The sequence below is a fragment of the Protopterus annectens genome, chromosome 8.part0 (assembly GCF_019279795.1).
Source record: "Protopterus annectens isolate FY-2018-M chromosome 8.part0, PAN1.0, whole genome shotgun sequence".
NCBI lineage: Eukaryota > Metazoa > Chordata > Ceratodontiformes > Protopteridae > Protopterus > Protopterus annectens.
Window position 1 is genome coordinate 1,931,460,873 of NC_056741.1, and position 27,877 is coordinate 1,931,488,749.

The 27,877-nt window shown below is 41.8% G+C and overlaps 1 protein-coding gene across 1 annotated transcript in view; it reads left to right on the forward strand.

Moving 5' to 3' along the window:
- LOC122809733 (endonuclease/exonuclease/phosphatase family domain-containing protein 1-like) overlaps positions 1-27,567 on the forward strand; it is a 318,686-nt gene extending 291,119 nt beyond the window's left edge. The window contains exon 8 of the mRNA XM_044081440.1: positions 25,802-27,567. Coding sequence (XP_043937375.1) covers positions 25,802-25,929 — 128 coding nt within the window. The 3' untranslated portion in view covers positions 25,930-27,567. The remainder of the gene's footprint in view (positions 1-25,801) is intronic.
- The last annotated feature ends 310 nt before the right edge of the window (positions 27,568-27,877 follow it).

Genomic DNA, 27,877 nt, shown 5'->3' on the forward strand with positions numbered 1-27,877 from the left:
CCCTGAGGAAACAGAAAGGGAAAAGGAAGCACAACAAATAGTACGAAGTTAACCAAGGAGAACTAGCAGAGCTAGCAGGTGAAAATAATCAGAATCAGGCAATTACAAGGCAGTACAGTAGCCCAGCCCAGCCCATCACTTAAAACTCTGCAAACAAATTTCCATCATGTTTTCCTCAGAGACACTGCAACACTGCAGTAAACTAAGAGAAGTGAAAACTTAAAAAGCTTTACTGAGACAAAAACTTTTAGGGGCTGCCATTGCTGTTATAAGGCGACATATGCAACATGCTAAGGGTGGTGACAATGCAAATGCTGCTGGACAACCCACAGTGAGGAGACAGAGAAGAGTGTACAGGCCCAGGGTAACCTATCAGGGGCTACATGAGCTGGAGATAGTGGAGCACTATAGCGTGGACAGAGACCTCATGCAGCAAATTGTTGAGCTGTGCAGGCCACGCCTCACACACAGAACCAACAGAGGGGAACCCATCCCAGTGGAAACCAAGGTATGTGTTGGCCTAAGAATATTAGCAACAGATACCTTCCAGAGACCAACTGGTGATATGATGGGGATATCACAGGCATCAGCATCCAGGGTACTGCACCAGTTCCTGGATGCCATGTCAGCACATGTCGATGATCATGTATATTTCCCCAATTCCCGTGAGATATTGGCCAACAATATGCATCTTTTCCAGCAAATAGCGGAATACCCTGAGGTAGTGGGTGCAATAGACTGCATGCACATATGCATCAAAGCACCAGCCGGTGAGCGGGGTAGGGTCTACTTTAACCGCAAGGGCTTCCCCTCCATCAACTGCCAGGTCATGTGTGATGCCCAGGGCATAATACTGAATGTGTGTGCTGGCTGCCCTGGAAGCTACCATGATTCCCATGTCTGGCATCTGACACAGCTGTACCAGACATTTGCCAATGGGGACATCCCTCATGGTCACCTAGTGGGGGATGCTGGATATGCACTGGAGCCATGGCTGATGACACCCATCAGAAATGCACAAACACCTGAACAGGAATGCCATAATGAGGCACATGCACAAACACGAAATGCAATCGAGCGTGTGTTTCGGCTGCTCAAGTCACGGTTCCGGTGCCTGGACACATCTGGTGGAGCCTTGCAGTACTCGCCAACTACATGTACTCAAATTGTCATGGTATATGCTATGCTACATAATATGATTCTGTGAAAACAGCTGCAGCAGGAGCAGCATAGGCCCGGGCCAAACAGCCCCCCACCATTGCCAAGGCCATCACAGGCAGAGCATGACTCGGAGGAGGAACAACCTGAGCCTGCCCCAGTAGGCAGAAGGAGGCATGCCCAGTATGCTTTGGCCTTGGCAAAGAGGCAACACATAGCACATACACTGGCTCAGTAGAAACCCTGGAAATTATACCTCTCTCTGACTCGCACATATAGTAAAAGGGATGCCTAACTTGACACTACCTGTTTTCAAACATGTATAGGGAGTGTAGTATGTGCATCCGACATAGACAGTCCTGCAGCACCACCTGAGGCATGATTGCCATGTTTTAAGCAATATAAAGCAGTGCTAAACAGCTTTTAACACTATTTAGTATATGTAAACAAAACTGCACACACTAACTAGCACAACTTTGGTCAATGTTGAGCAATATTGGGCAACGTTCAGAAATGTTGGTTAACATTGAGCAATGTTGGGCAAGCTTGGTCAAAGTTGGGCATAACTGAGCAAAAGCAGGTAAACATGCTCATATTTGCTTTACTGGTCCTTAAGCAGTCTGGTCTGCCCAGTATGAAAATATAAAGCAGTGACAGGCCTCGAACCCAGGATACTGTGCATTATAGTCACAGTACTGAACCACTAAACCATGACAGTATTTCACTGGTCAGCCTGTATGAAGAAATGTTGATAAGTCTATGCAAAGTGTCTCATGGAAACCCTGCAGGCACAGCATAATCCCTGTCGAGTTATGACACAAAGGTGAGCCCTGCAGTAAAAATATAACTTGATTTTCAACACACATATAGTATAAATGTTAATATTGGGCATGTTCACACACGTTAACAAATGTACTGGACTTCAGACAGCAACATACTGAAAGGTCACACTGGGCATGCTCGCACACTTGAATAAATGAGACAAATGTCAGGCAAAAAAAACACTGAAAGGCCAAACTGGGCATGCTCGCACACTTAGGCCATGTCTGAGTACAGTAGTGGGCCACACATATCTGGCAGTTGCATGTGTTAACCCAGGAACCTCTCACTATTCACCAATCCTGCCTTGTGCACACAGTTATATGACAACAGACACATATATAATATATTGGAACTCTGTCATAATTAAATATTTACTACAGATACTTAGGTTGTTCATAGAAAGTGGGAAAGCAAAGAAGATAAAAAACCTGCAATCAGTATCATCAATAAACAATGTGCACTCCAAACATTATCATAGGTTCATAGGTTGTTACTAGGATATCTGCCCTAGGGCATTTATAAGCCTAGCCAGAGTGTGTTTGTCTTTCGCCACCCTTTTAGATTAGTACACTGTGCCTGTGAGTAGTAGGTCACACAAGATAGCCCTTTTACGGTTAGTTTATTGTGCCTCTGTCTAGCAGGGACCCAGAAGAGATCCCAGGGTAAAGTTACGATCACCCATCCACTCGTCAAGATTTCTCCTGAAGAGGGTCAGTGAGGGATCTGCCTAACTGGGACTGGGATTTTGTTCCAGAGTGAGGGGAGCCTCTGGGATATGAATCTGTCCCTCCAGCATGTCCTATTAATTTCTGTGCTGAGGTTTAAGTCCCTGGAGCATGTAGCTCTAAGGGATTCGGATATCCTGAGGTGGAGCATGTCCATTAATTCTGGGTTGGACATGGCTTTATACGTCAGGCACAGATCGCATCCGAGTAGGCGGTAAGCAACTGAGTAGAGCTGGAGTTACTTTAGCTGGACTGCGTAGGGCATCTGTGTGAGTCCCTTGATCCACTTGGTGAGGTACTTTTGGGGCCATTACAGTTGCTGCAGGTGTCGGGTAAGGTACATCCCAAATGGGGCATTGTATTCAATCATGGGCCTGATGAGTATAGGGGCACAATGACCTCTCTTGATCTAGATGTGAAACCTTTCAGGATAAGGTGGGCTATATAGAAGGTCTTTCTAACCACTTTGGCAACGTGATTGTCAAAGGCGAGATTACTATCTATTCGGGTCCCCAAATCCCTAATTACTTCTTCCGTACTTAATGGATTACCACCTATGTGGTAATGTGTGGGCACTTTGTTATTCCCAAAGGGGATGACTATGCATTTTATGGCATTTAGCTTTAGGCCATGGCTCTGGCACCAGTTATCCATCTCTGTGAGACCCTTTTGGAGGATGCTTGTGTCAGCTGGAGAGTTGATTATGGCACCCAGTTTGCAGTCATCTGCAAACTTGGTCAGCCATAGTCCTCCTGTGTTAGCCTGTACCTCAGAGAAATATATACTGAACAAGAGAGGTCCCAGGACTGAGCCTTGTGGGACGCCACTTGTAACTGGTGTAGAGTCAGACATGGCACCTGCAATTCTGACCATGTGGGTGCTATCCCTGATCCAGTTTGCAATCCATCTTGTGACATATGTGTTGATATCTAAGCTGGTGAGCTTATTTATGATGCCCGAGTGGGGTATTGTGTCAAAGGGTTTTGCGAGGTCCAGGTAGGCTGTGTGGACTACCTTCCCTATGTCTATGACCTGGTAACTGTTTCAAAGAAGTCGGCCAGGTTCAAGAGGCAAGATCTGCCCTTAACAAAGCCGAATTGGGTAGGATCCAGTGTCTGTAGGTTCCCGATGTCTTTGTTTATGAGTTCCATGATGATACGCTCCATAGCTTTGCAGACCAGGCTAGTTAGGCTTATAGGGCGATAGTGTCCGGGGTCCATTGTGGCACCACCTTTGTGGAGCAGGACCACTGTTGCTGTATGCCATTCCTTGGGTACATATCCTGTAGTAAGTCTGATATTGAACAGTGACTTTATGTGAGGGTTAAGTTCTTCATGAAGCTCGTGTAAGACGCAGGCCGGGACACCGTCCAGTCCCATTGATGCTGTGTTTTTTGCTTTGGAGAGGGCAGCTCTCACCTGTTCATCTGTGATGTCAGGGAGGCTACACTCTGTTGGGATGGACATTTGCTCTTTTGGGGGGATGGGGGGAGACATTTGCACTGAACCTGTCTGCCAGGATGTTGGCAATGTCTGTGGGTTCAGTGTATTTTTTGTCATTTTGCACTAACTCAGAGCATATCTGGGAGTTGCCACCCAGGTTCCTGACATAACTAAAGAAGGCCTTGTGATTGTCCTTAGTGTCTGGTACAATTTTTCTTTCAAAGCTGGCCTTAGATGATTTTATGAGTGATCGTAGCTTCTTGCTAGTACTGATCAGAGATGCCTTCCCTTTTTGGGATTGTGCTCTATCATGTAGTAGCCTCCTCCTTTTGTTGTATAGCTTATTTATGGCCGGGGTCCACCAGACAGATCCCCTGCCTTTGGAGGAGTGAGTCTTGTTTTTATTTGGGATAGCACGATCCATGCATTCCTGCAGGTGTCCATAGAATGTGTTTGTAAAGGATTCTGCGGTTTGAGCCATATATTCCACTATCCCGGGGTCTTTGAAGGATACCACCTCGGTTTTGAGAAGTGTGACATTTGCTTTTGAGAAGTTCCTCACTGAGATTACCTTGGCTGGGGGTGGGGATGGGATATGGATGTCCAGTGAGATAAATTTATGGTCTGACCTTCCCAATGAGGGGTATACCTCTGGTGTGGAACATAGAGTCCCCATGTTGGTGATGACCAGGTCCAATATGTTTTCCCCTCTTGTGGGGGTGGTGACCAGTTGTGCCATAGCATTTGAGTTTATAAATTCTAGCAACCATTGGGCGAGGGTGTTGGGGCTTGAGTAGTATTTCCAGTCAATGTTTGGGTAGTTGAAATCACCCAATATAATGGTCTTTGGAGAGACCTCCATATTCTCCAGTGTTCTCAGGAAAGCCGAGTGGGGTTCCTGAGTTTGGGAGGGTGGTCTGTAGCAGGCTACAAACTGAAAGGCAGTTTTGCCCATTGCTAGTTGCACATGGATGGTCTCCAATGCTTCGTGCAGTGCTACTAACCTGGAGGTGTGTGTATCTTTGATGTATATGGATACTCCCCTTATTTTTGTTGGTCTGTCCGAGTTTTGTCACCGAAAAGCATGGTATGAAGTATAACCTGGTAGTGCTGGGGTGCTTTCGGGAGCCTTGAACCAGGTGTCTGTTACTGCACAGATATCGATATTCTCCATACTGAGGAGAGCCTTGGGTGCGTGCATTTTCAGGTTTAGACTTCTGGCATTGAGCAGCATTGCCCTTAGTTTCTTTTACCTTGTATTGTCTATGGAGGTGGGTTTGTCTTTTGAGCCTTGCCTAAAAAAGGCACTATGGGGGTGGCAAGAGCCTTAGCCAGTATTCAAAAGCCCTGGGGTGACAGGTGCAAGCCATCCCTAGTGAAGCAACGTGGCTTGTCGAGCATGTCATCCCAGGCTGACAGACACTGGATCCCCTTTGAATGACACCAATACATTAGCCAACTGTTAAAATTGATCATTTTGTCTTTATACTGTGGCATCATTCTTGGTGGGGGTAAGATGCTACACAAGGTCAGGGTCATACTGGCCTGGGCTACATGATCAGAGAGCTCCTCTATGTCTCTCTTCATGTAGTCCAGGGAGGAACACACCAGCATGGACAATGATGGAGCCATATTTGTACTTGCTTTGGAGTGACCTGAGTGCATGTGTTATGTGGCGGATCCTGGCACCTGACAGACAGCTCAAAGTGACCTTCTCCTTGTTCAGCCTGGTGAGTGAGATGTCAGTGTGTCGGACAATAAAGTCACACATTACAAGTGTATTAGGTGTGTTGTTTAGCCTTAAGGGCAGGGACTGTGTGGCACACTGACTTTGTGAACTCTGTGATATGTGGGTATTGTTGTGGGGTAGCATTTGTTTGGGTGTCTGCTTTGGAAGTCTCTGCTGCTTAGGCAGATTTTTATTTAGAGCCTCCGAGTATGTTTTTGTGTGGTAATGTGTTTGGTTTGCTGTTGCTATAGGTCTATGTGAGACTGGATTTGTGGTGTGTGTGGTTACCTTCACCTCCTGATAGACTGTGCCAGTCATGGGTCGAGAGAGCTCAGTCTACTGTTTGTCTATATAGTTGCATCTCTCACACATATCTGAGTTTGTTGGGAGGAGAGGGTTGTCTGTGTACATAAGGCAGTTGTAACATTACCTCAAAATTCCCATATTCACCAGCTGGACTGGAGAGTACACACGAAACTGACCTTTGGACATGTCAGGATATTATGATGAAATACTCTTTTGACTGATCAAAAAGGATCAGTAGGGTGTTAAGTGTGTAAAAGAGTATAACAGGGGTTTAGTGCTTAGGTTTGTTGGTGTTTTGGAAAGATTATCTGTGAAGGAGTCCAGACAGAACCATGACACTTCCTTCAGCTATGTCATAAATAGCAATGCACACTCATATATGTCCTGAGTCAGGGCCAACTGTAAATGACTGACAATGCCAACATCCTGTCAGACAGGCCCATACATACATACCCACCTCCCACTGACAAAAGGACCTATCATCATACCAGGAAATATCACATGTAGAATGGGTAAACAGCTCCTTCCAAAGCTGAAAACATGGCATCAATTGGATTACATTGTTTCCCTATATGTGTCATAAGTGAACTGCAGAACAAACAGACCCTGCACCTGAACAGTCTGTTGAGCCTCACCCTCTCTACAGGATATGAAACTGTTGAATGGGTTACAGCAACATATGGCACACCCCACAAGTGTTGGTGCACAACAGACCATGGGAACTATAGTCCTATAAGCCTATGAAGTCTGATCTGCAAGGCCATGGAGTCCATCATGATTGAAGTCATACACAGAGCTATTGGAAGCCGACAAACACACAACCCTACCAACTTTGGTTTGGTCATGGGCAGATCATGGTTCCCAAACCTGCTAGACTGTTTGCAAGGCAGCCACCCAGGACATACATCACTGAAAGGAGCTACACACGTCCCACATAGACTTTGAATAGCCCTTTTCCAACATCCCAGACACATGTCATATCCACAAAATCAACAATCTGTGCATAAATATGTATTATCATATGATGGATTGGCAATTGGTCCACAGATAGATCACACAAGCTAAGAATTGTGGAGTCCTGTTCAAGCTGTTAACACTTGCTGTCTCCCATGGTTCAGTCCTGGGATTGCTTAAAACAAAGTGCACACACATAACCATGTCTAGTCCAATGATGTCAGCATCCTACAAATATAGCAGGAGAAAAGCAAACACCCAATAAAGCATATAGTGTGTCATGTTAATGTGTATCTCTATAGTATCATAGCATAGTTAGGTAGGGGTTTGAATCCTGCAATTGCTGAGTGTGTGTGGGGGTGTATGTTTGTGTACGAATTCCTTTGAGATGAGTGCCCTTTTTGGAGACCAGGAAAACGCCTTAAAAGAGAGAAATTCCTTTTTGGCAAGTCTGATGATGTCAGCATCCCACAAATACAGCAGTGGAAATAAAAACTCCCATTAAAGCATCGAGCACATTGTGTTAATGCATATCTCTCTAATATCATAACATAGTTAGGTAGGGGTTTGAATCCTGCAGTTGCTGAGTGTGTGTGTGTGTGGGGGGGGGAGTATGTTTGTGTGTGATTTCCTTTGAGAGGAGTGCTCTTTTTGGAGACTAGGAAAACACTGTATAAGAGATAAATTTGTCTTTGGCATGTCTGATGATGTCAGCATCCCACAAATACAGCAGTGGAAATGAAAACTCCCAGTAAAGCATATAGCGCGTCATGTTAATGCATATCTTTCTAGTACCATAACATAGTTAGATAGGGGTTTGAAGCCTGCAATTGCTAAGTGTGTGTGACACTGTTGGTCAATGTGTCATGGGTTTTGCTTTTACTACTGTATGACATATCAATAAAACAACAGTATGTGCATTGCACACTTCAGGTATCTGTGTGGCAAATACATATATGTACATGTGACCTCAATTAGTTCATAGGTGTGAAGCCTGCTTTCTACATGAATACATCTGTTACCATTGACAGTTTGTGCTGCTGCTTCCCAGATCTTAGGTCACATATGTATGTTTGTGACAAGGCCAGCCACTGTAGTGATCTGTGGCCTAGGTCATCTGTGTCACACACACCCATGACAGTTTCTATAGAATAGTGTGAGTGAGGGTTCATGCCTGGGGTATATTTCAGACATGTTCAAACACAACAAAGTCTGTCAATAATGGGCATTCATTATAGGTGTACAACAACTTTGTGGATATGCATACAGACCCCTTATTGCTTATGTGATACACCGAGGGACATCAGAATACCTTTGGAAATGTGAATACCAAAGGACAGATGACATAACATGTGGCTGTATGTACACATCGGTACCCCTTCTACATGTTGTGGGCTACTACCTATGTGGTACTGTCAGGATACTATGTTTAGTAAATGTGGATGACTATGCTATAGTTGGCTTATAGCTTTACAGCATGGGTTGGTCAACAGGTATCTGTCTGTATGATACCCTTGTGGGGGATAAGTGTCTCATCCGGAGAATGCATTGTAGGCCACTGTATGCATTACCAGATGTGGACGGACATATCCCTAGTGTGTTTGCTTGTACCTAAGAGGGCTACATGCCAAACAGGAGTGGTCCCAGGAATGGGTGACAGTCAATACCACTGGTTACTGGTATAGTATAGTACCAGAAGGATTCAAATGCTACTGTGTATCCTACATCTGTGTGTCAGTTGTCAAGACATCATCTAACGATTGGTTAAAGTCAGGCTGTTGAGGTTGTGTATACTACCAGAATGCAAACCAATGAGCGATATTAACAGTATCACCCACAGCATAGTGTCAAACCATGTCATACACACATGTGTACCCAAGTTGAAACATATGTGTAGTAAAATGCATACTGGCCACCAATAGAAAATATGAAGTGTTAACACTGTGTAATACAGGGCATGTCACCCTTCCCATGTGTCCACTATGCACATACATGCAGACAGTGCACCTCCACCATGTTCACAAATGTACACCTGCAAATCTGTACTGCACACATCACACACGTACTGTCCACTCACCAACACATGCTGCCAGAACTACACACATCAGCCAAGTGGCACATGTGCAGACAATGCATTTTTAGAATTAACACTGGTGTAAACAATACTACATTGATAATCATAGCTTTAATGCATCATGCCTGCTCAGATATACCTACAAGGATATCATTACACTTTACTGTTGACAACATGCTAACATTGCTACACTGCTATTAAGTCACCCTGTGCATCAGCACCATGTTAGCCAGTTCCTGCATCAATGTTACAGATGACAGGAGGTGGCACAGTTTCATCATATGCACAGGGTGTGTTGTTGGTTTGCCAGAGCCTGACAATGACCCATCCAATCGACATGTATGTGTGTGTGTGTGTGTGTGTGTGTGTGTGTGTGTGTGTGTGTGTGTGTGTGTGTGTGTGAGGGACAACAGTACAGCATGGGTCAATGTTGATGTAATGTGTGTGTGTATGTGTTAGCCCTAGGTGTTTGGTTTATGTGTGTGTGTCTGCATGCACACAGTTCCACCATGTGGCTGCCAAATATGGGAGGTTGTGGGACAGCCACAGACTGTACCTGCCAGGCTGTACAGATCACTGTCTCTGGCCAAGGACACAGTACCTGTGCCTGGCAGGGGTGCCATGGACAGTATCGGGTACTAAGCCAGACTGGGTACTATCATCAGAGACAGAGGGATGTCGAATGGACCCATGTCCCTGCTGGGACTGGCCAGAGCCACGTGCACGTGGTCTTCTAGGATGGTCTATTGACAGCCCAGCCCCTACGGGAGCGGCTGTGAATTGTGTGTCATCCCCGATGACTGCCAGCTGATGATGTTGCTGGCATATGTCTATGTCAACATCTCAGCCGTCCAGCACTGTCCTGGCACATGGACATGACATTGTGGAGGACATCTAGTGTCTCCCCCCAATGTCTATCAATGACCTCGGTGTAATTACGGATGGCACCGTCAAGGTCACGGATACTGTCATTGATAGAGGTATTATGGGCTCTCTGTGCCCTTAGTCCCTGTCTGGTGTACCGTTCCATATGTGCCTGTGCCTGCATTACAGCCCAGAACATACCTGAGGTTGTAAGACCTGTGGGGGCACGTCTGCCATGGGCATTACGACCAGCAGTGCTCCCACGAGAACTCTTGGACATCTGCCTATGTGGTACCATTCCAGGAGTCTGGGTATGGCTGCTGTGAGGGGATGCATGTGCCATAGATACCACACTATCCTGGTCAATGCCTACTGTATGCTGTCCTTCAGCTAAGGCCATCAGTGATGAGGGATGTATTGGCAGTATGAATGTGCACATAGATGGGGTGGAAAGCTGTGTACTGTCGATTGGCGGACCAACGACAGACCCTGTCAAACCTGCCTGTGCCACAACACATGCATCATCATGTCCACTATTTGTGGCGGTGACTTCAGGTTCCCTGCTGCACTCAACCAACACAACCTCAGCACCTGTGAGAGGAAGACAGGAAACACACTTTACAATCTGTACATGATGTTAGCACACATGCACACATGAACACATGAACACATGCACACATGCACACATGGACACATGAACACATGCACACATGCACACAAATACACTACTCAGTAAAGTTGACACACACACACACACACACACACACACACACACACACACACACACACACACACACCAACAGCAATACAGAACATACTCATTAGTGGTTGATGGAGGAGTACAGAATCACAAGCCAAAGAGTCCTATCACACATGTCAGTATGCAGGATGTGTGTTGCTCAACAGCATGCAGTGCAAATGTAGAGAGTCCTTGTTGATAACAGTATACATGTCTTTGATGCATGTGTGTTGTTCAATGATTGGCCTCACCCTGGAATACAATGTGTACATGGACACAACATTGCTGTGCAAGTATGACATGCTTTCCAATGTCCTGTGCACCATCACTCATAGGTATACATACCATGGCCGGATGCACACAACTGTCAGGTGTATAGCAATGCATGCTATGTGTAGTACTGTAGTTACTGTAACTGGATGTAGTGTACTACCATGAGCCATCATCAGGCAGCATCATGTGGTCACTCAAGGCCACTATTGTATGCCACACTGGCAAATATCTTGCTGTACCTGACCTGCACCACTATGGTTACATTAACTATTTCACAGGCAGTTGTTACATGGGTATGTAAGGTGTTCAATAGGGAGCATTGCCTAACATGAATGTGTTGTGTGTTGAAGAGTGTCGCACCACCCCATGATAGGCCTCTGCCCCTCAGGTATAGTATGTGTGCTGTGTTGATGACATTTGGGATACTGGAGTCTGACCTTACAGCAGGTGTCTAAATATGCCATGTGTATCATATTAACACTTACTGCATATGACAAAGTGGTGTATGTTGTGTGCATGTGTATTGACTCTGCCTATACACTGTCCACTACAGTGTACCACAATTGGTTGGGATGTTCTGTGTATTGCATGTGTTTGAGGCAGCTACTCATGTTACTGGGATGTGCATAGTCCCACAGAAAACATGCAGAGCATGCATTATGTGTAGGTGTTTTACATGTGTATATGGCCTACAACTCTCCTATGACATGCACATGTTATATGCTATATTAAATGTAGAACACTCACCAGCATGGATCTGCTATCTTGCTATCACACCAGAGGGACCTACAAGGATATGAGACAGTTTGTCAGTGTCAACAACTATGGCATTGCTGCTGTGAGTTTGCAATTTTACAGTAGTACAACAGGTGACAGTCACAGGCATACAGATTATGTACCAAATTATCAGTATTGCATGACACCAGGCTCCACATCTTCTAAATACACAGTACACATCTGACAAATGCATGTTCTAACAATCGAGCTAACAGTAGTCTACAGATATGCCATGTTACCTGCACGCTCTGAGTCAACTTGCTGGGTGACTCCGGCCTCCATGATGACACGTCTGTTGTAGTGGTTGGCCAGGAGCCACCATGCTGAGGAGCAGCTCTTCCACTCTGGTGAGGGGTGGATGTGATGCTGCACCACCACCTGTGGCAAGCTGTTGTCTGTGGACATTGGAGGCATGCTGCCGGACATGTCTAATTAAATCACTGCAGTGATGGCGTACCTGCTCATAAGTCCGGTTATGCATGCCTACGTCATTCACTTGATGGACAACATCTTGCCACATGCAGTGCGCCCATGCTGGTCCTGGCTGGTTCTGGAGAACAGCAGGATGTGATGTTGTATTAGGGCGTCTAGGATTACTTCCTCCTCTTCAGGGGAATACGCAGGTTTGTGATTGTGAGACACGTCCTTGGAAGACAATAAAACAATAATTGTGAGCAAGTCATGTGGCACACTTATTCTAAAGTACAGACATCAATGAAATGCCATATATAGCAACCTATTGGTTGTCAGTAGATACACACTTTTAATACCACATATCACTGCTCAGCCTACAACTGCCTGACAGTGCCTGGCACATTCTATATATTAAACCATGTTCTGCACAGCAACAAAGTGAAACCAGTATGTAAGACTATACAACAGTACATGGCACACTGTATGTGACACAATGTACCACCTAGCCACAGAAGGTATATATCAAGCTAATGGATGGAGAATGATGTCATCCATTGCAATGAATGTAAAGTACAGTTACAGTATTACCAGTATACCACAGTAGTCTTTGATGCCAAACCCCTGCCTAACATATGTGCACAGTTGTTGATATAGGTGGCATACTGCTGTAGTAGACTATACATGTTGCTAGATACACACGTATACCCTGTAACACAGATATGATTGAGGGCATGGTACAGGCATAATTACACACACATCAGACATACATACAACACACAAATGTATGCCAACCCAGATGAGCTTTACCTGTGTACCATACAGTACTGTGTGTCACTACTTACAAAACCTTATGCCTGAGGTATGTAATCTGTGAGGACACAGGAAAGCAATAAAACAGTGTTTCCAAGCAATGTGAACATACACCATACTGTACTGTTTAGGCCTACAGCTTCAGGTAGTACTACAGTTCATATGGGAGTTGGATTCACCAGCAGTACCACTCACTAAGCATACATGTATTGCTTTAGCCTACAATGGGACACCACAGTCGGCAACAAGGGACTACATCACACCGTATGCCATACTACTTTTTCTGCCTAGCAATAGCATACACATCTTTTTCTGGGATCACAGCTAGGACACAAACTACCATGACAGAAACAATTTCACACTAAGCTATCACACCTTTACAGACCTTGCACACATTCACCAACACATTCACCATCACACTCAGTCAACCTCACATAGCAATTATTGCACTAAGTACATGTGTGTGTGCTTTGTGTCATGGGTAGGTAATACGCTATTGGCCCTAGGGCCTACAGCAGCCTAGCCATATGCTACCCTGGCCTTTGACACACATGTAATTTAATTTCACTTGCCCCTGTCAACCAGAGCCACAGAGGTGATTCCCAGGGTGTATTTCCTATCTCCCAAACAATCATCAGGAGTATTTATGACAACTGCTAATGAGGAGCTTTGTTTGCTATTGATAGGTGGTTTGTTCCAGAGTATGGATGTCTCTGAGTTAGGACTCTATCCCTCCAGCATGTGCTGTTTAGTGAGCTGACAAGGTTTAGGGCCCTAGAGTGTGTATCTGGGAGGGATTGTAATATGTTTACGTGGAGGATGTCCAACAGCTATGGGTGTGACATAGCTCTATATGTTAGGCAGAGGTCACCTCTGAGTAGGCGGTATGCAACAGAGTGTAGCTGTGGTTCTGTGAGTCGGTCTGCATGTCTGTGGCCTTTCCAGTTGCTGTAGTTGGCATTGTACTTTCTAATGGGTTTTAAGTGTGATAAGTAGAGGGGCACACTGACCTATATTTCCCTAGATGACACACCTTCTGTGATGACGTGTACCACATAGACAGAGTACATGACCAGTGTGGCACTGTGATTATCAAAGGGGAGGCTACTGTCCACCTGTGTCCCATGTTCCCTTATAACACCTTCAGTGTTAGGTAGACTACCACCTATGTGGTAGTTAATGGGTACAGTGTTTTGGCAAGAAGGGATGGCACTGCAGTGTCAACACTGAGCTTCAGTCCATACCTTGGTCGCCAGGCACCTGTCGCAGTATGTATGCCCCATGTCTCTCTCCCTCTATCTATCTATATATATCTATATATATCTATATTATATTTATATCTATCTATATATATCTACAATATATATATATATATATATATATATATATATATATATATATATTTATATATATATATATACACACATACATATAAACATCCATTGCTGTACATATAGATGTACATACAGGCACATATACAGTCCACTATTCATGGTGGGTATATTACTTATGTGACAGTTGTGAGATATACAGTTATGTAATAATATTGCACAGTATTGTGCAGACTGCATTGAAGGTGTCCTCAGCCCAAGTAGCTTTAGCAGGCCTCACTGGCTACAACACTGCAAAAATGACAGAGCATACCCACAGTGTTTAACCACCACATGTCATATACCAGCACTGCATGCTATTGTCTTTTCCACACACTACAACCTACACAGACATATGCACATAACAACCTTCAACAACATATATATGTACACCCTTCACAAACAGTTGCAGTATGTCCCTTGCCCTATGCACATGTACATATACATAGAGATACATACTGCTGCCACATATGGATGATTCACAGTATGTAGAGTACTCTTCATAAACATCTACTACATGCCAGCAAATACATATGTGTTACATACCTTTCATTTGTATTGCTGTGTTCCGTTTGTTTTTAAAGGAAATGTTTTTTTTTTTCCTTTTTCTTTTCTCTGTCTGTTACTCTTTCTTTTTCTGTGTTTCTCTGTCTGTCTGTGTCTCTGTCTCTGTCTCTCTCTCTCTCTCTCTCTCTCTCTCTCTCTCTTGCTGCAATGAGATTATTGCATGTGTAGACAGCAAGTACAGCCTGCTTTTCTAGGTATCTGCACATGTGCATGTGATGGCCTCTGCACCAATTGGTGCCCACCATTCACTAATTGCATGCAGCCTGCTGTGTGGTAATTGCACTACTCACTGTCATAGCAGCCCACTGCTATAAAATGCTAGGTTAGGTAGGTGTAGCCCTTTCAGCTTTCCAAAGTGAGGCCCATGTGGACACTGTTGTGTCAGTCAGAAGGTTGGTATACTTCTTATCTCTGAAGCTAGTGTTATAGCCAATGATTTGCATGTTGTACTCAAACCTGAATGTTGCTGCTTCTAGTACACACTTGTCAGTGTAGACTTTTACTCACCCCACCACATGCTTACACAAGATACATGGGAGTATGTACTTTCTTTTCTAATTAGACAGTTAACTGCCATACAAAAGTAGTTATTGCAATGTGTTCCTCTGGCACATGAACTGTTTGTGAACTACTATACTGTAAATATTAATTACCTCACTTCTGAACAGTTTGTTGTTTATTTGTGTTGACATTAGCACGGGCTGCTCAAGACAACTGGACACATTTCAGTACTGAGTATGCCTACCTACATCCTTGGTAGAGCCTGAATACACAGGTATATTGTTCTTTTGGGTAGGGGTGCAGAAGTACAGAGAGCATTATATATTATTGTGTGATGTTTATCTTGCTGAACATACAGGGTTGCTCTGTACCTGTTAGTCTAACAAGGCAAGTAGTCTTTCTGCATAGCTCCCACTTGTGGACATATCCAGATGGTAGCCAGAGGTTGGCCTATTATTCTTTGTCTGTGCACCACACCGGTCTTTTCTGCACTAGAACAGTGGCATTGTCACAGTTGGTTGCTAACAGTACATGGCTACATCCTTTGATATTTCTGTGTTGTACTCCTACATAAGGGTATGCTTGTGGGACTCGTTCCAAAGCTACTTGCAGAGTGTGTAACAGCAACCAAGTCAAAAAAGAGATGAAAGTGAACCAAAATACCACGAATAAACAACCAGAAGTTCGCTGGAAACTCCAAACAAGGGCTCGCAACACAAACAGTTGAAGTAGTTTATTGGATAACACTCACAAATTCATAAGTTTTTCGACACACTTCTTCTTCAGAATCTAAACATCAAATAAGAAAAAGCGCTAATATATACCCTGATTCACTAATCATTTGTCCAAAAAAAACTGATAATTAACATTTGATCATTAAAATCATAGGAACAAGTAAAACTTGCTTAAATATTAAAATCAATACATAAAAAACTAATTGCCTACTCCTATGAAGAAAATCAAGAAAAATAATAAATAAAAAGTGTTTTAAAAATTTTAAAAATCTAAACATTTTAATAAAATGTGACTTGTAAAATGAGTATATATAAAAAACACCCAATACTCGTGTTTCATTACTAGAACACAAAAAATGTATTGTCTTATGCAATACTGCCATCTTGTGACAGATCTAAAAAGCACATGAATGCATCATAATTTAACGGATCTCAACTTGAGTACAGATTTGATGGACAAAAAAATCATTCAGACCTGGAGGCTTGGTGGATTCCAAAACAATCTGCCAAAACAGTTCCTTATATTCTAATTTCGCCTCCCACATGCCTCCTCTTATATCTCTGGGGACAGATTCCAAAACAAAAAAAGAAAATACAGCCTGAGGACAAGTTGACATGTGTCTAAATAATGCATTATTAGTATTCTGTGTTCTAATTCCACATAAATGCTCATAAATACGACACTTTAGTTTCCTCTCTGTCTTCCTTACATAAAAGGAGGTACATTGATTGCATGTAGCAACATAAACTTCCCCAAAACTGCTGCAATTGGAAAATTCACTACTTATAATGCTTCTGTTTCTTGCTGCCATATATATGTGGTTTCTGTTAACAATGTAGGGACATTGTGAACAAAAACCTCACTTGTAAGTACCAAAACTACGAGCACCACATCCTTTAGAGGAGGAAGTCCCAAACTCAAATAGTTGTTTAAGATTTAGATCCCTTTGATAAATAAATTTTAAGGGGGGTTGTTGATTTAATGCTAAATCAGTGATTTGAACAAACCTTCCCCATTCTCTCGTAATAACTTCCTTAATCAGTCCAGAGTCTCCTGAGTAGTCCAAGATGTAAGCTCTGTCCCAATTATTGGGAATGTTGTTGTTTAGAACACTAGTGGTAATTAAGGGAATGTCTTGCCCCAAAATAGGGGCAAATCTGTCTTTTCTCCCTTGGATTACAACTTCTAAAACTTCGTCCAATGACTGCTTTGGATATGCTCTATCAATAAACATATTGAACACTTTACCACATTCAACTAAAAATTCATCCTCATTGGAAGTCATTCTGCTCACCCTAATTAATTGCCCTTTATCTAAATTCCTCTTTTGAAAAAAACGGATGGCCACTTTTAAAATGTAAGTATACCCAAAGTACATAAGGATTCTGTTGATCCTCCTTTAAGAGTGATTGTTTCTTCTGAGGGGTCCGTCACGACCCCGTTGGCAAAATTTGTTAATGAAAAACTTAAATTGCTTTCCTATTCTGGTGATACGGTCCTAAAGGATTCATGGGATTTTTTGAGATCTGTTAAACCCCACTTATTTTCTCCCAATCTCACCCTTGTTACATTAGACATTGTGGATTTGTTTGGCTCCATTCCATACGACATTGGGTTACAGTGGCTGGAGCAGTCTATGATGGATAGTCGTATATTCTCCCAGGATGATTTTAGGAACTGTCTTCTATTTATGGAAATTATTTTGAACAACAACTATATGTTTTTTCAGGTAGAATTTTTCAAGCAAAACAAAGGTGTGGCTATGGGGGCCAAATGTGCACCCACTTATGCTGACATCATTTTAACCTGGTGGGAGAAACTGTATGTGATTCACAGCCCTTTTACTAAGTGTTGGTCTTTATACAAAAGATTTTTAGATGATATTTGTATTTTTTGGACCGATACTAAAGAAAATGTTTTTGAATTTCTAAACTATATTAAAGGGACCACTATTTTTTTAGATTTTACCTTTAATTTCAATTCAGAGGAATTAATATATTTGGACATTTCCCTAACCAAGGTTAATTGGGGGGTTTCTTCAAAGATATATCGTAAAAACACCTTCTCTAATTCCTACTTACATTTTAAAAGTGGCCATCCGTTTTTTTCAAAAGAGGAATTTAGTTAAAGGGCAAATAATTAGAGTGAGCAGAATGACTTCCAATGAGGATGAATTTTTAGTTGAATGTGGTAAAGTGCTCAATATGTTTATTGATAGAGCATATCCAAAGCAGTCATTGGACGAAGTTTTAGAAGTTGTAATCCAAGGAGAAAAGACAGATTTGCCCCTATTTTGGGGCAAGACATTCCCTTAATTACCACTAGTGTTCTAAACAACAACATTCCCAATAATTGGGACAGAGCTTATATCTTGGACTACTCAGGAGACTCTGGACTGATTAAGGAAGTTATTACGAGAGAATGGGGAAGGTTTGTTCAAATCACTGATTTAGCATTAAACCAACAGCCCCCCTTAAAATTTATTTATCGAAGGGATCTAAATCTTAAACAACTATTTGAGTTTGGGACTTCCTCCTCCAAAGGTTGTGGTGCTTGTAGGTTTGGTACTTACAAGTGTGGTTTTTGTTTACAATGTCCCTACATTGTTAACGGAAACCACATATATATAGCAGGAAGAAACAGAAGCATTATAAGTAGTGAATTTTCCAATTGCAACAATTTTGGGGTAGTTTATGTTGCTACATGCAATCAATGTACCTCCTTTTATGTAGGGAAGACGGAGAGGAAACTAAAGTGTCGTATTTATGAGCATTTATGTGGAATTAGAACACAGAATACTAATAATGCATTATTTAGACACATGTCAACTTGTCCTCAGGCTGTATTTTCTTTTTTTGTTTTGGAATCTGTTCCCAGAGATATAAGAGGAGTCATGTGGGAGGCGAAATTAGACTATAGGGAACTGTTTTGGCAGATTGTTTTGAAATCCACCAAGCCTCCAGGTCTGAATGATTTTTTTGTCCATCAAATCTGTACTCAAGTTAAGATCCATTAAATTATGATGCATTCATGTGCTTTTTAGATCTGTCACAAGATGGCAGTATTGCATAACACAATACATTTTTTTGTGTTCTAGTAATGAAACACGAGTATTGGGTGTTTTTTATATATACTCATTTTATAAGTCACATTTTATTAAAATGTTTAGATTTTTAAAATTTTTAAAACACTTTTTATTTATTGTTTTTCTTGTATTTCTTCATAGGAGTAGGCAATTCGTTTTTTATGTATTGGTTTTAATATTTAAGCAAATTTTGCTTGTTCCTATGATATTAATGATCAAATGTTAATAAGTATCAGTTTTTATTGGACAAATGATTAGTAATCAGGGTATATATTAGCGCTTTTTCTTATTTGATGTTTAGATTCTGAAGAAGAAATGTTTCGAAAACGTATGACTTTGTGAGCGTTATCCAATAAACTACTTCAAATGTTTGTGTTGCAAGCCCTTATTTGGAGTTTCAAGCAAACTTCTGAGTATGTAACAGCAGACAAGCTGAAATGCCTGTGTGTTTCTGCCTCTGCCAGGCCTCTGATATACTCAGATATATATTTGAACAGCCTCAGGGAAAGGTACATATAAGTGGGGTACACCTGTAATATATTACAGACATTAAGTTGAGACTGTGAGAGAATCAGAGCATATGTATTAATACACCTTTTCTGATGTGCATGCAGTGTGTAATATTACTTATTGACATTATTCAATAAGTGTAATTCCCCACTCTTCGGCCTACCATTAGTACTTTTCAGAGGGATTCTGAGGGACAAATCTAACATTTGTTTAGGAATCAGGGACATCCCTGAAAAGCAATCACAGTTGCGAAGTATGGCCTCTGCCCTATTCAAATATGCCAGTGTTTATCCTGCTCTGATACTGTGTGGGGTTTGTAAAGTGCTACTGTAACATTATTTCCTGCTAGAATGGCTGGTTCTCTTTTTACAGTCATGTCATGCAATTCCACAACAACTACTGGTAAAGATCCACAGAACAAGATTTGTGTTATGACATTCCTATTTTCCCTTTACATTCATTCATTGTAATGCATGATATATTTATTACAGCACCAACTTGCTGTAAATCTACTGTGGCCTAGTGGTACTTTATGCAGTCTAGTGTGTCCAAGGTCTGGGGTTTGAGACTAACAGAGGTGTTTTATTTTGCTGCTCAGCAGAACAAGGGCCCTGCCATGCAGAGTGACTAAGGCACTTTTAAGCAGTTGTAAGCAGGTTTGAGTGATGCTTAGCGATGCTTAGCTAAGCGCACACATGCGCACACTTGCTTAAACCTGCTAACTACTGCTTAAAAGTGCTTACTCCCACTAACCCCCATGCTAATTTCTTTGAAAGAAAAGAAAATGGGGAGATAGGAAAGTGGTGAAAAAGGGGGCACAAAGAGGGAAAGACAGTAGGAAAACAAGCTCGGGATGTGCAGGACGGGTGTAGGGAAGGTCCATAGCTGCCCATTTCTTTACCAGCAACAGCTGTGCATATGCAATAAATTTGGAGTGAAATTTGAAACCTTCCACCCCTGAGAGAGGGGTGAGGACAACAAAGTATGTTGTACTGCCAATTATAATTATCAGTTTACATGTCCAGCGGACATGTGTGCGAAATGGGCAGCTATGTATTGGGCGTAATATTTTTGTGGGAACAGATTGCCTTTTTTTTTTCAGGTGAGAGTGGAACGTGAGGTAGAGGAAGTAGGTATATTTGGGGAGGTAGGTTGGGGAGGTAAACAGACAAGACAAACAAGATGCATACAGTGGCAGAGTATGACACATGGGGTGGGTGAATGCAATTGATGGGGACGGATGTTTGGAAATCGCAAGTCCATAAGCCCACAGATGGTAACAGTGGAACTGAGATCCCCACCTATGGGCAGTCACCACTGCTCCTTCACAGCCCCAAGGGTGGCTGTGCTGGGGGCTGCGTAGGACAGGCAGGCTCACCCATGAGATGCACCACTCTCACCTCGAGCTGGCGTAGGGGATCAGTGACTGAACTCTGGATCTCCCTATGCACCACAGCCCGGACCCTTCGGAGGGTGACAGGTGGCCCTTTTCCGCCCACGCTTGCACGGGGGATGAGCCCTATCCCCTGCAGTGCTTCCACCTGAAGGTGGCACAAGACCAACGGAGGAGGGGAGCCCGGGCTGGGCACCGGAACTGCTGGTGCCAGGTGCAATCGCCAGCTGAGGAGGGACAGGTGGGTCCGCTGGGACCGGCCTTCCCATACGTTCTGTGATTAGGTGTGTGTAATTACAACATAAACAACAGCATTCCAAATTAGTTGTAACAGCATGCAGTAATATTCCCATTAACCCAACACACCAAGGTTCCAACAGTTGAACAGCAAGCATAACACATGCATATATTGAACAACAGTGGACATTCCAACAGCATGCAGGGATGATTGGTGGCAACAGGCCACCAAGATTGTGATGTTTGAACAGGGCACATGCATCAAAGTGAATGCAGATAATTATAGAACAATAGGACATATGTTCCAACAAATGTTTTGAGATTACAAATACCCATTGAGGTGTTGAATTGCATTGTTTATGCACATACAGTAGGGTGTAGAAAGAAACCTCAATTAACATCTTATAAGTACTTTTAGTCTACACTACATTCCTATTGACTGCAGGTGTATATCTCCTACATGTATTATTACACTTGGCAACATGCATTAGGTTGTGTAATGGGTTTGGCTAGTTTATTATATACCTGACCTATATCTGACATACTAACTGTCCAAGATGCAGATGTTACTGCTACATAGTTATTGATTTTATTTATATTTCTATATCTACATATCTGGATGTGTTCACATGACATTTTCAGTTAAATTTGTACAGAACCCTACATTTCATGTAGCACACTCACATTTCTGGGGAACACATTAACAAGCTACTCGTGTGCCAGATTTACTTATGCATGCCAGCCATTAACTGACTGTTGAGGACTGTATATATGCTTCACAGCTACTGGCACTTCCCTCAACCACTTTAGATGGGACTGCTGAACTGTAGGTTGACAGCACTTATTAAAACAGTACTATTTGTATAATGCAAGGGTACAACAACATTTCAAAGTAAGTGACACAGACACACTCCAAGTATTATACTTTTATTAATTACATTACACACTTTTCCACAGGCTCTCTCCTTTATTTGATATTACAGTGCATACGGAAGACATACTCAAAACATATTATACCTTTATTAATAGGTTAGAACACTCTTTTTCAGGTTCACTCACTTATTTTATATGACAGTACATGCAGAGATATTATTCCAGACATATTTTACCTTTCTTAATGGGTTACTACACTCTTTTTCTGGCTCTCTGACTTATTTTATATAACAGTACATGCACAGGAATTATTCAGGACATGTTATGGCTGTATTATTGGGCTACAGCACTTTCTTTCAGGCTCTCTCACCTATTTTATATAAAAATACATGCAGAATAATTACTAACCTGCCTGGTGTCACAGCCTTAGCAGCTTATCTGCATAGGCTTGCTGATTCGCAGCACGGACACTTGCAGCTGTGAAGTAAATGAAAGGATATTGAAACATACCTATCCATTATATAGACTAAATTAGCATGTTTTACATATTGCATTCCATGGCTACCTACTCAGTAGTGGGGCATCTTGCATGTCACGGGCCTCCTGTATCCATTAGTTCAGTAGGTCCTGCTTCTGTCTCTTCAGGTCTGCATGGTGGTGACGGACCTGCTCACCAGTCCGAGGAACACCTGTGGCACTTGTGAGATCATGAGCTAACCGGTTCCAAGCCTCTGCTTTGTACTCCGTCCCTTGGAACTGGCCTTGCAGGAGTCTTGACTCATGACGGTGGGCAAGAGCCAAACCATGTATTTTGACTCCTCGATGCCCCAGCGTTGCGCTCAAAAGCAAGTACCCTCTCCAGCACCAGCCATTCCAACTGCAGATGGGAGCTACAATCAGTTATGGTGAGTATTCCTGCCTATGGGGCTTAAACATGCCGCATTTCCCGCACTTTTTTGTGATTGGCCATTTTTGAAAATTCTCGGCTGACTGCAGACCTGCTTAGCAATGGTTAATCTACCATTTATAAGTATATGTATGTTAACAGTGGCTGTTTATCCTAAGCTGTCATGGCTTAGTGGTTCAGTACTTTGATTATGCTGCACAGTGTCCTGGGTTCAAAACTTATCATTGCTTTTTATTTTTCTACTGTGCAGACAGGCTAGGGGGTGTGGCTGTGTTTACGCAACTTTGCTTTACATTGCTCCACATTGCCCTACGGTGCGCTGGTTGGCGTGGCACGCATCTCTGCGCAAACCGATTATGCTGGGTAAAGCGCAATTTAGCTATGGGCAACTATATTGTGCTGGGTAAAGCGTTGCTTAACTGCAGGCAATTATATGTCAGGATCCTTCATAAATATACATTTTGTTCACTGATACATAGGCCATTTCAATGCTTTTTAGTAAAATTGTTATCATATATGTCAGTAATTATTTAATTTACTAATTTAAAACATGAAATAGAAAGGGGAGTGGTGGGACTTGAATCGTGAATGCCTCCTCTTTGTACGAAGGCTCTACCACTACACTATTGCTATTTGGCTTAATTTGCATAAACATTCCTTATTCTGCTCTTCAATGTCGAGATTGCTAACTGCAGCTAAGCAATGGGCACACCCGCACAAACACTCGCAAATATGGGCAGCTATATCGGGAATTAGAAAAAAAATTAAAGTTTTACTTTTTATAACTGTACTGGGGGTTTACAATGTCAGGGAGTGTAGTGTTGGGTACGTGGACATTTGAGCGGACTCGCTCATGTGTGTTGACATTTCACAATTCAGACACTTGTAGGGGCGTGGACCTTTGGACTGCTCAGCAGTCGGACATGCCCCCTGCCTTCATGTACGGTCCATGTTAGACTTGGAGTGGAGTCAGTGTGCCCTCATGAATATGCATGGCACGCTGACGTCATACCGTTCAACTGCAGTCTCCGAGTAAGACTTATTTAGTCTTACACGGAGGATTCGTGAATCCGGGGGTATGCCTTTTTATTTCTTTTAATTATGGTTTTGTTTTAGAAACTAGAATAAGATTAGCTGATGTATCTTTTCATGTGTGCAGTACCAATGAGTATATCTTGCATTACATTTTTACCGTAAAGATAAGCATAATGAAGGGGTAACAGTCGCAGATGTTTGCTAAGATTTTATTTCTTAAGGGGTGTTTTCAAAGATATGATCACAGTAACACTAGAAATGATTCACTATGATGCACTAGTAGCATTATGGTTATAAGAAAATGATTTGAAACTCGAAAGACCCACGTGGACAAAAGCACATTAGCAGCTCATTAGCGTGTCTCTGAATCAAACTCTGTGCAGGAAGAAGTAACTGTGCTAGTGTCCTACCTGCCAGCTCATGCAATGCTGTTACACAGACATCTAGAAACATACACACACACACACACACACACACACACACACACACACACACACACACACACACACACTTGCACACACACAAACATGCACACACTGAAACTGAAAAACCCCACATATAGCCCTACACACCTGTGGCTTTGCAGTACTTACTTTATTGCTAACAGTACCACTCCTGCCATCAATATCAATGGGTATATGTCATCAAAAGACATTCTGTATTTGTATTGTTTCACTCCCCATATAGTAGAGTAGAACTTATCTTTGAATCACTCTGCACATTATACATATCTCAGTAAACAGCTTTGGGGAAGTGCACATGGCCACATGCTTAATTTGTACTATCAGTCTTCTTCCTGACAGAGCACAGCAGTACATAAACAGGATTGTGCAGTGTGTTGTGTTTCTGAATCTCAACACTAGTCTTTTTGCCACTTTTATTTATTTTGCTTGTTAGCATAATACTTGAGTCATATGTGTTAGTTTATATATGTGCACACACACACACACACACACACACACACACATATATATATATATATATATATATATATATATATATATGTAAGCACTTCATAGTCAGTTGTTGTGTCTTTCGGCTTTTCCCGGTTAGGGGTCACCACAGCGGAACTCCGGTCCGCTAATGATTGGTAGTTGATTTTTACATGCCGAGTTATCAGCCCTGACACACAACCTTTAACAAAGGTACACCCATTCACACATGTCTCCACGCAGAAGACACTCTAGCTGAGAATCGAACCGAACAGCGTCTTACTGTGAGGCGACGACGCTACCACAGCACCACCACCGCAAATATTCAAACATGAATAATGTGAAATACTGACTATGAAGCACTTCATAGTCAGTATTTCACATTATTCATGTTTTGTAACACATACAGGAAGTATTTATAATTTACATGATGAAACAGCATTATAGAGCTCTGGATTTATTTTGTGTGTTTCCTAAACATTGTATTTTACATAGAAGGCAGCAGTTTAACAGCATGTACTCTATTCAAGTAACACATTTTGTTTCTTGCCTTATTTTCAATTTTACAGGTAGATGGGGTGTCATCCAGCAAGGACTAAATAGCCCTTGGATCCCAAATGGCTGGTCATGGGGTGGAGCGGCATCTCACCACTGTCCTATATGGGCAGAATTTTTCCTGGATGATACTAAGAGCTGACATTTTCCCACTGACTGCTAAACACCTCTCCTGAAACTGTGTATCAATGTATATTTATGCATAAGGAAATAAAGAGATGTGCCAAATCCCAAGAAATGAAGGAAGATGGCACTTTTTTCTTTCAAGGACCCAGTTTTCCTTTCTCCTGTTGCTTGCATAACACAGAAAGCAATTCAGAACTGATTCAACATTGCAAACATCCTAAAATGAACCACCTGTGCAGTTATTATTACTGTATTTTTAAAGATGAAAAGTAAATGCACAATGTTTAAAGTTCATGTAAATCTAGTGAAATCAGACAATGATTCCAGACTGAATACAGAACCTCAGATATTGATTTAAAGCAGTGAATATAATCATTGAAAGGAGGGCTGTTATTCCAAAGCATATGAGTAGAGCGTTCACACTGCAAAGCTAAGGGCCCTGGAAAATGAACTGAGAAAATTATATTGTAATTAGAAGAATTGTATCTAAATGTTTAAAAATTCTATAATATTTATAGTTTTCATGTATGTAAAATATAAATATGATTTCAAATTGTCATTTTTATCAGTGTTGATAATGTTCCATTTTTAATGCCTTCTTGCATCGCTTTCTAAACTAACAGAATACCTCAACTCTGGATGTATTTGTGATGGTAAAATTATTAAAAATCGAACAGTTCTGCCAGATAATTTTCTTCATTAAATGAAGAAGTTAAAAGAGTTTTTTTCTGCAATGAACCCAGATGAGGTGTCCTAACCAATGGCTGTAACAGAAGGAATAATATACATGTGTGGTAAAGATGGAAAACAGATTGTGAGCTCATAATTGGTGCTGATATTCAATTTCAAAAATGAAAATGTGTGCTTATGTACTGATTAATTTTTGTCATTTACTTTTGTATGTTAGATTACAAGACAAGACAAATATGGGAAAAGACTTAGGAATAGTACAGGCAGGATATAACATATGACAGAATATAATGCAAAAGTATGACAGGAAAATATTACTGCAGCAGAACATGCAAAAAATAAAGCATTTTTTTTTATATTTTAATAATCTATTGTATTTTATAATCACATAAATCTCCTGCCAATCATTAGCGGATCGGAGTTCCGCTGTGGCGATCCCTAACCGGGAAAAGCTTAAAGACACAAGATAAGGTAGATAAACAGTAGTGTGTGTCAAATACAGGGTGAGCCATAAAACACATATTAGAATGACAATGTCTTGTAAACAAAGCATAAACAGGCACTACATATCCTCTCACAATGTTTGCGCTGAACCAGTTCAGACAGGAACTGTGGTACCTAACCACATACTTAGAGCAGTAGTAGGGAAGTAATTAGAATGAATGTATTTCATGCTGCCTTCAGTTTTGTGGACTGGAAGGAACTGTTTCCACGTATAAAGTAAGCAACAAGCTGTGGCTAGTGAAGTTATATCGAGTTCAAAGTTTTGGTATACAAATTCTGTCTAGAACAGGACCTTCATGGGGTTTGTGACCAGCAAAAAAGGATTTTAACCTTTAACTACCTATAACACGATATAACTGACTTTTAAAGGACAATAATGATGGTGCTGCCTGCCCAGCTGGCCTGCATAACATTTCATATTCTGGCAAGCCATGCATGGAGTCTGCCTTGGAGACAATGCTTTCTAGATGTAAAGTAACAAACTATACTAATGGGTATTTATGCCAGGGTTTGCAAGTGGTAGGTTTAAGGTAGCAGCTAAGATATTTTTATAAGTATAGCATATAATAATATATATTATATATTATTATATTCACATTACATATGCATGCTTTAGTAAAAGCTCCTATTTTACATCTGTAAAACACTGAGTATGACTTTAGTCTTCCAGTTTCTTAACATACATCATATTTCTTGACAAAGTTGATCATCCAAGTAAAGATACATTGAATTTGCTCTAGTTTCCTGAGGTCAGATGCTTAATAAATGTA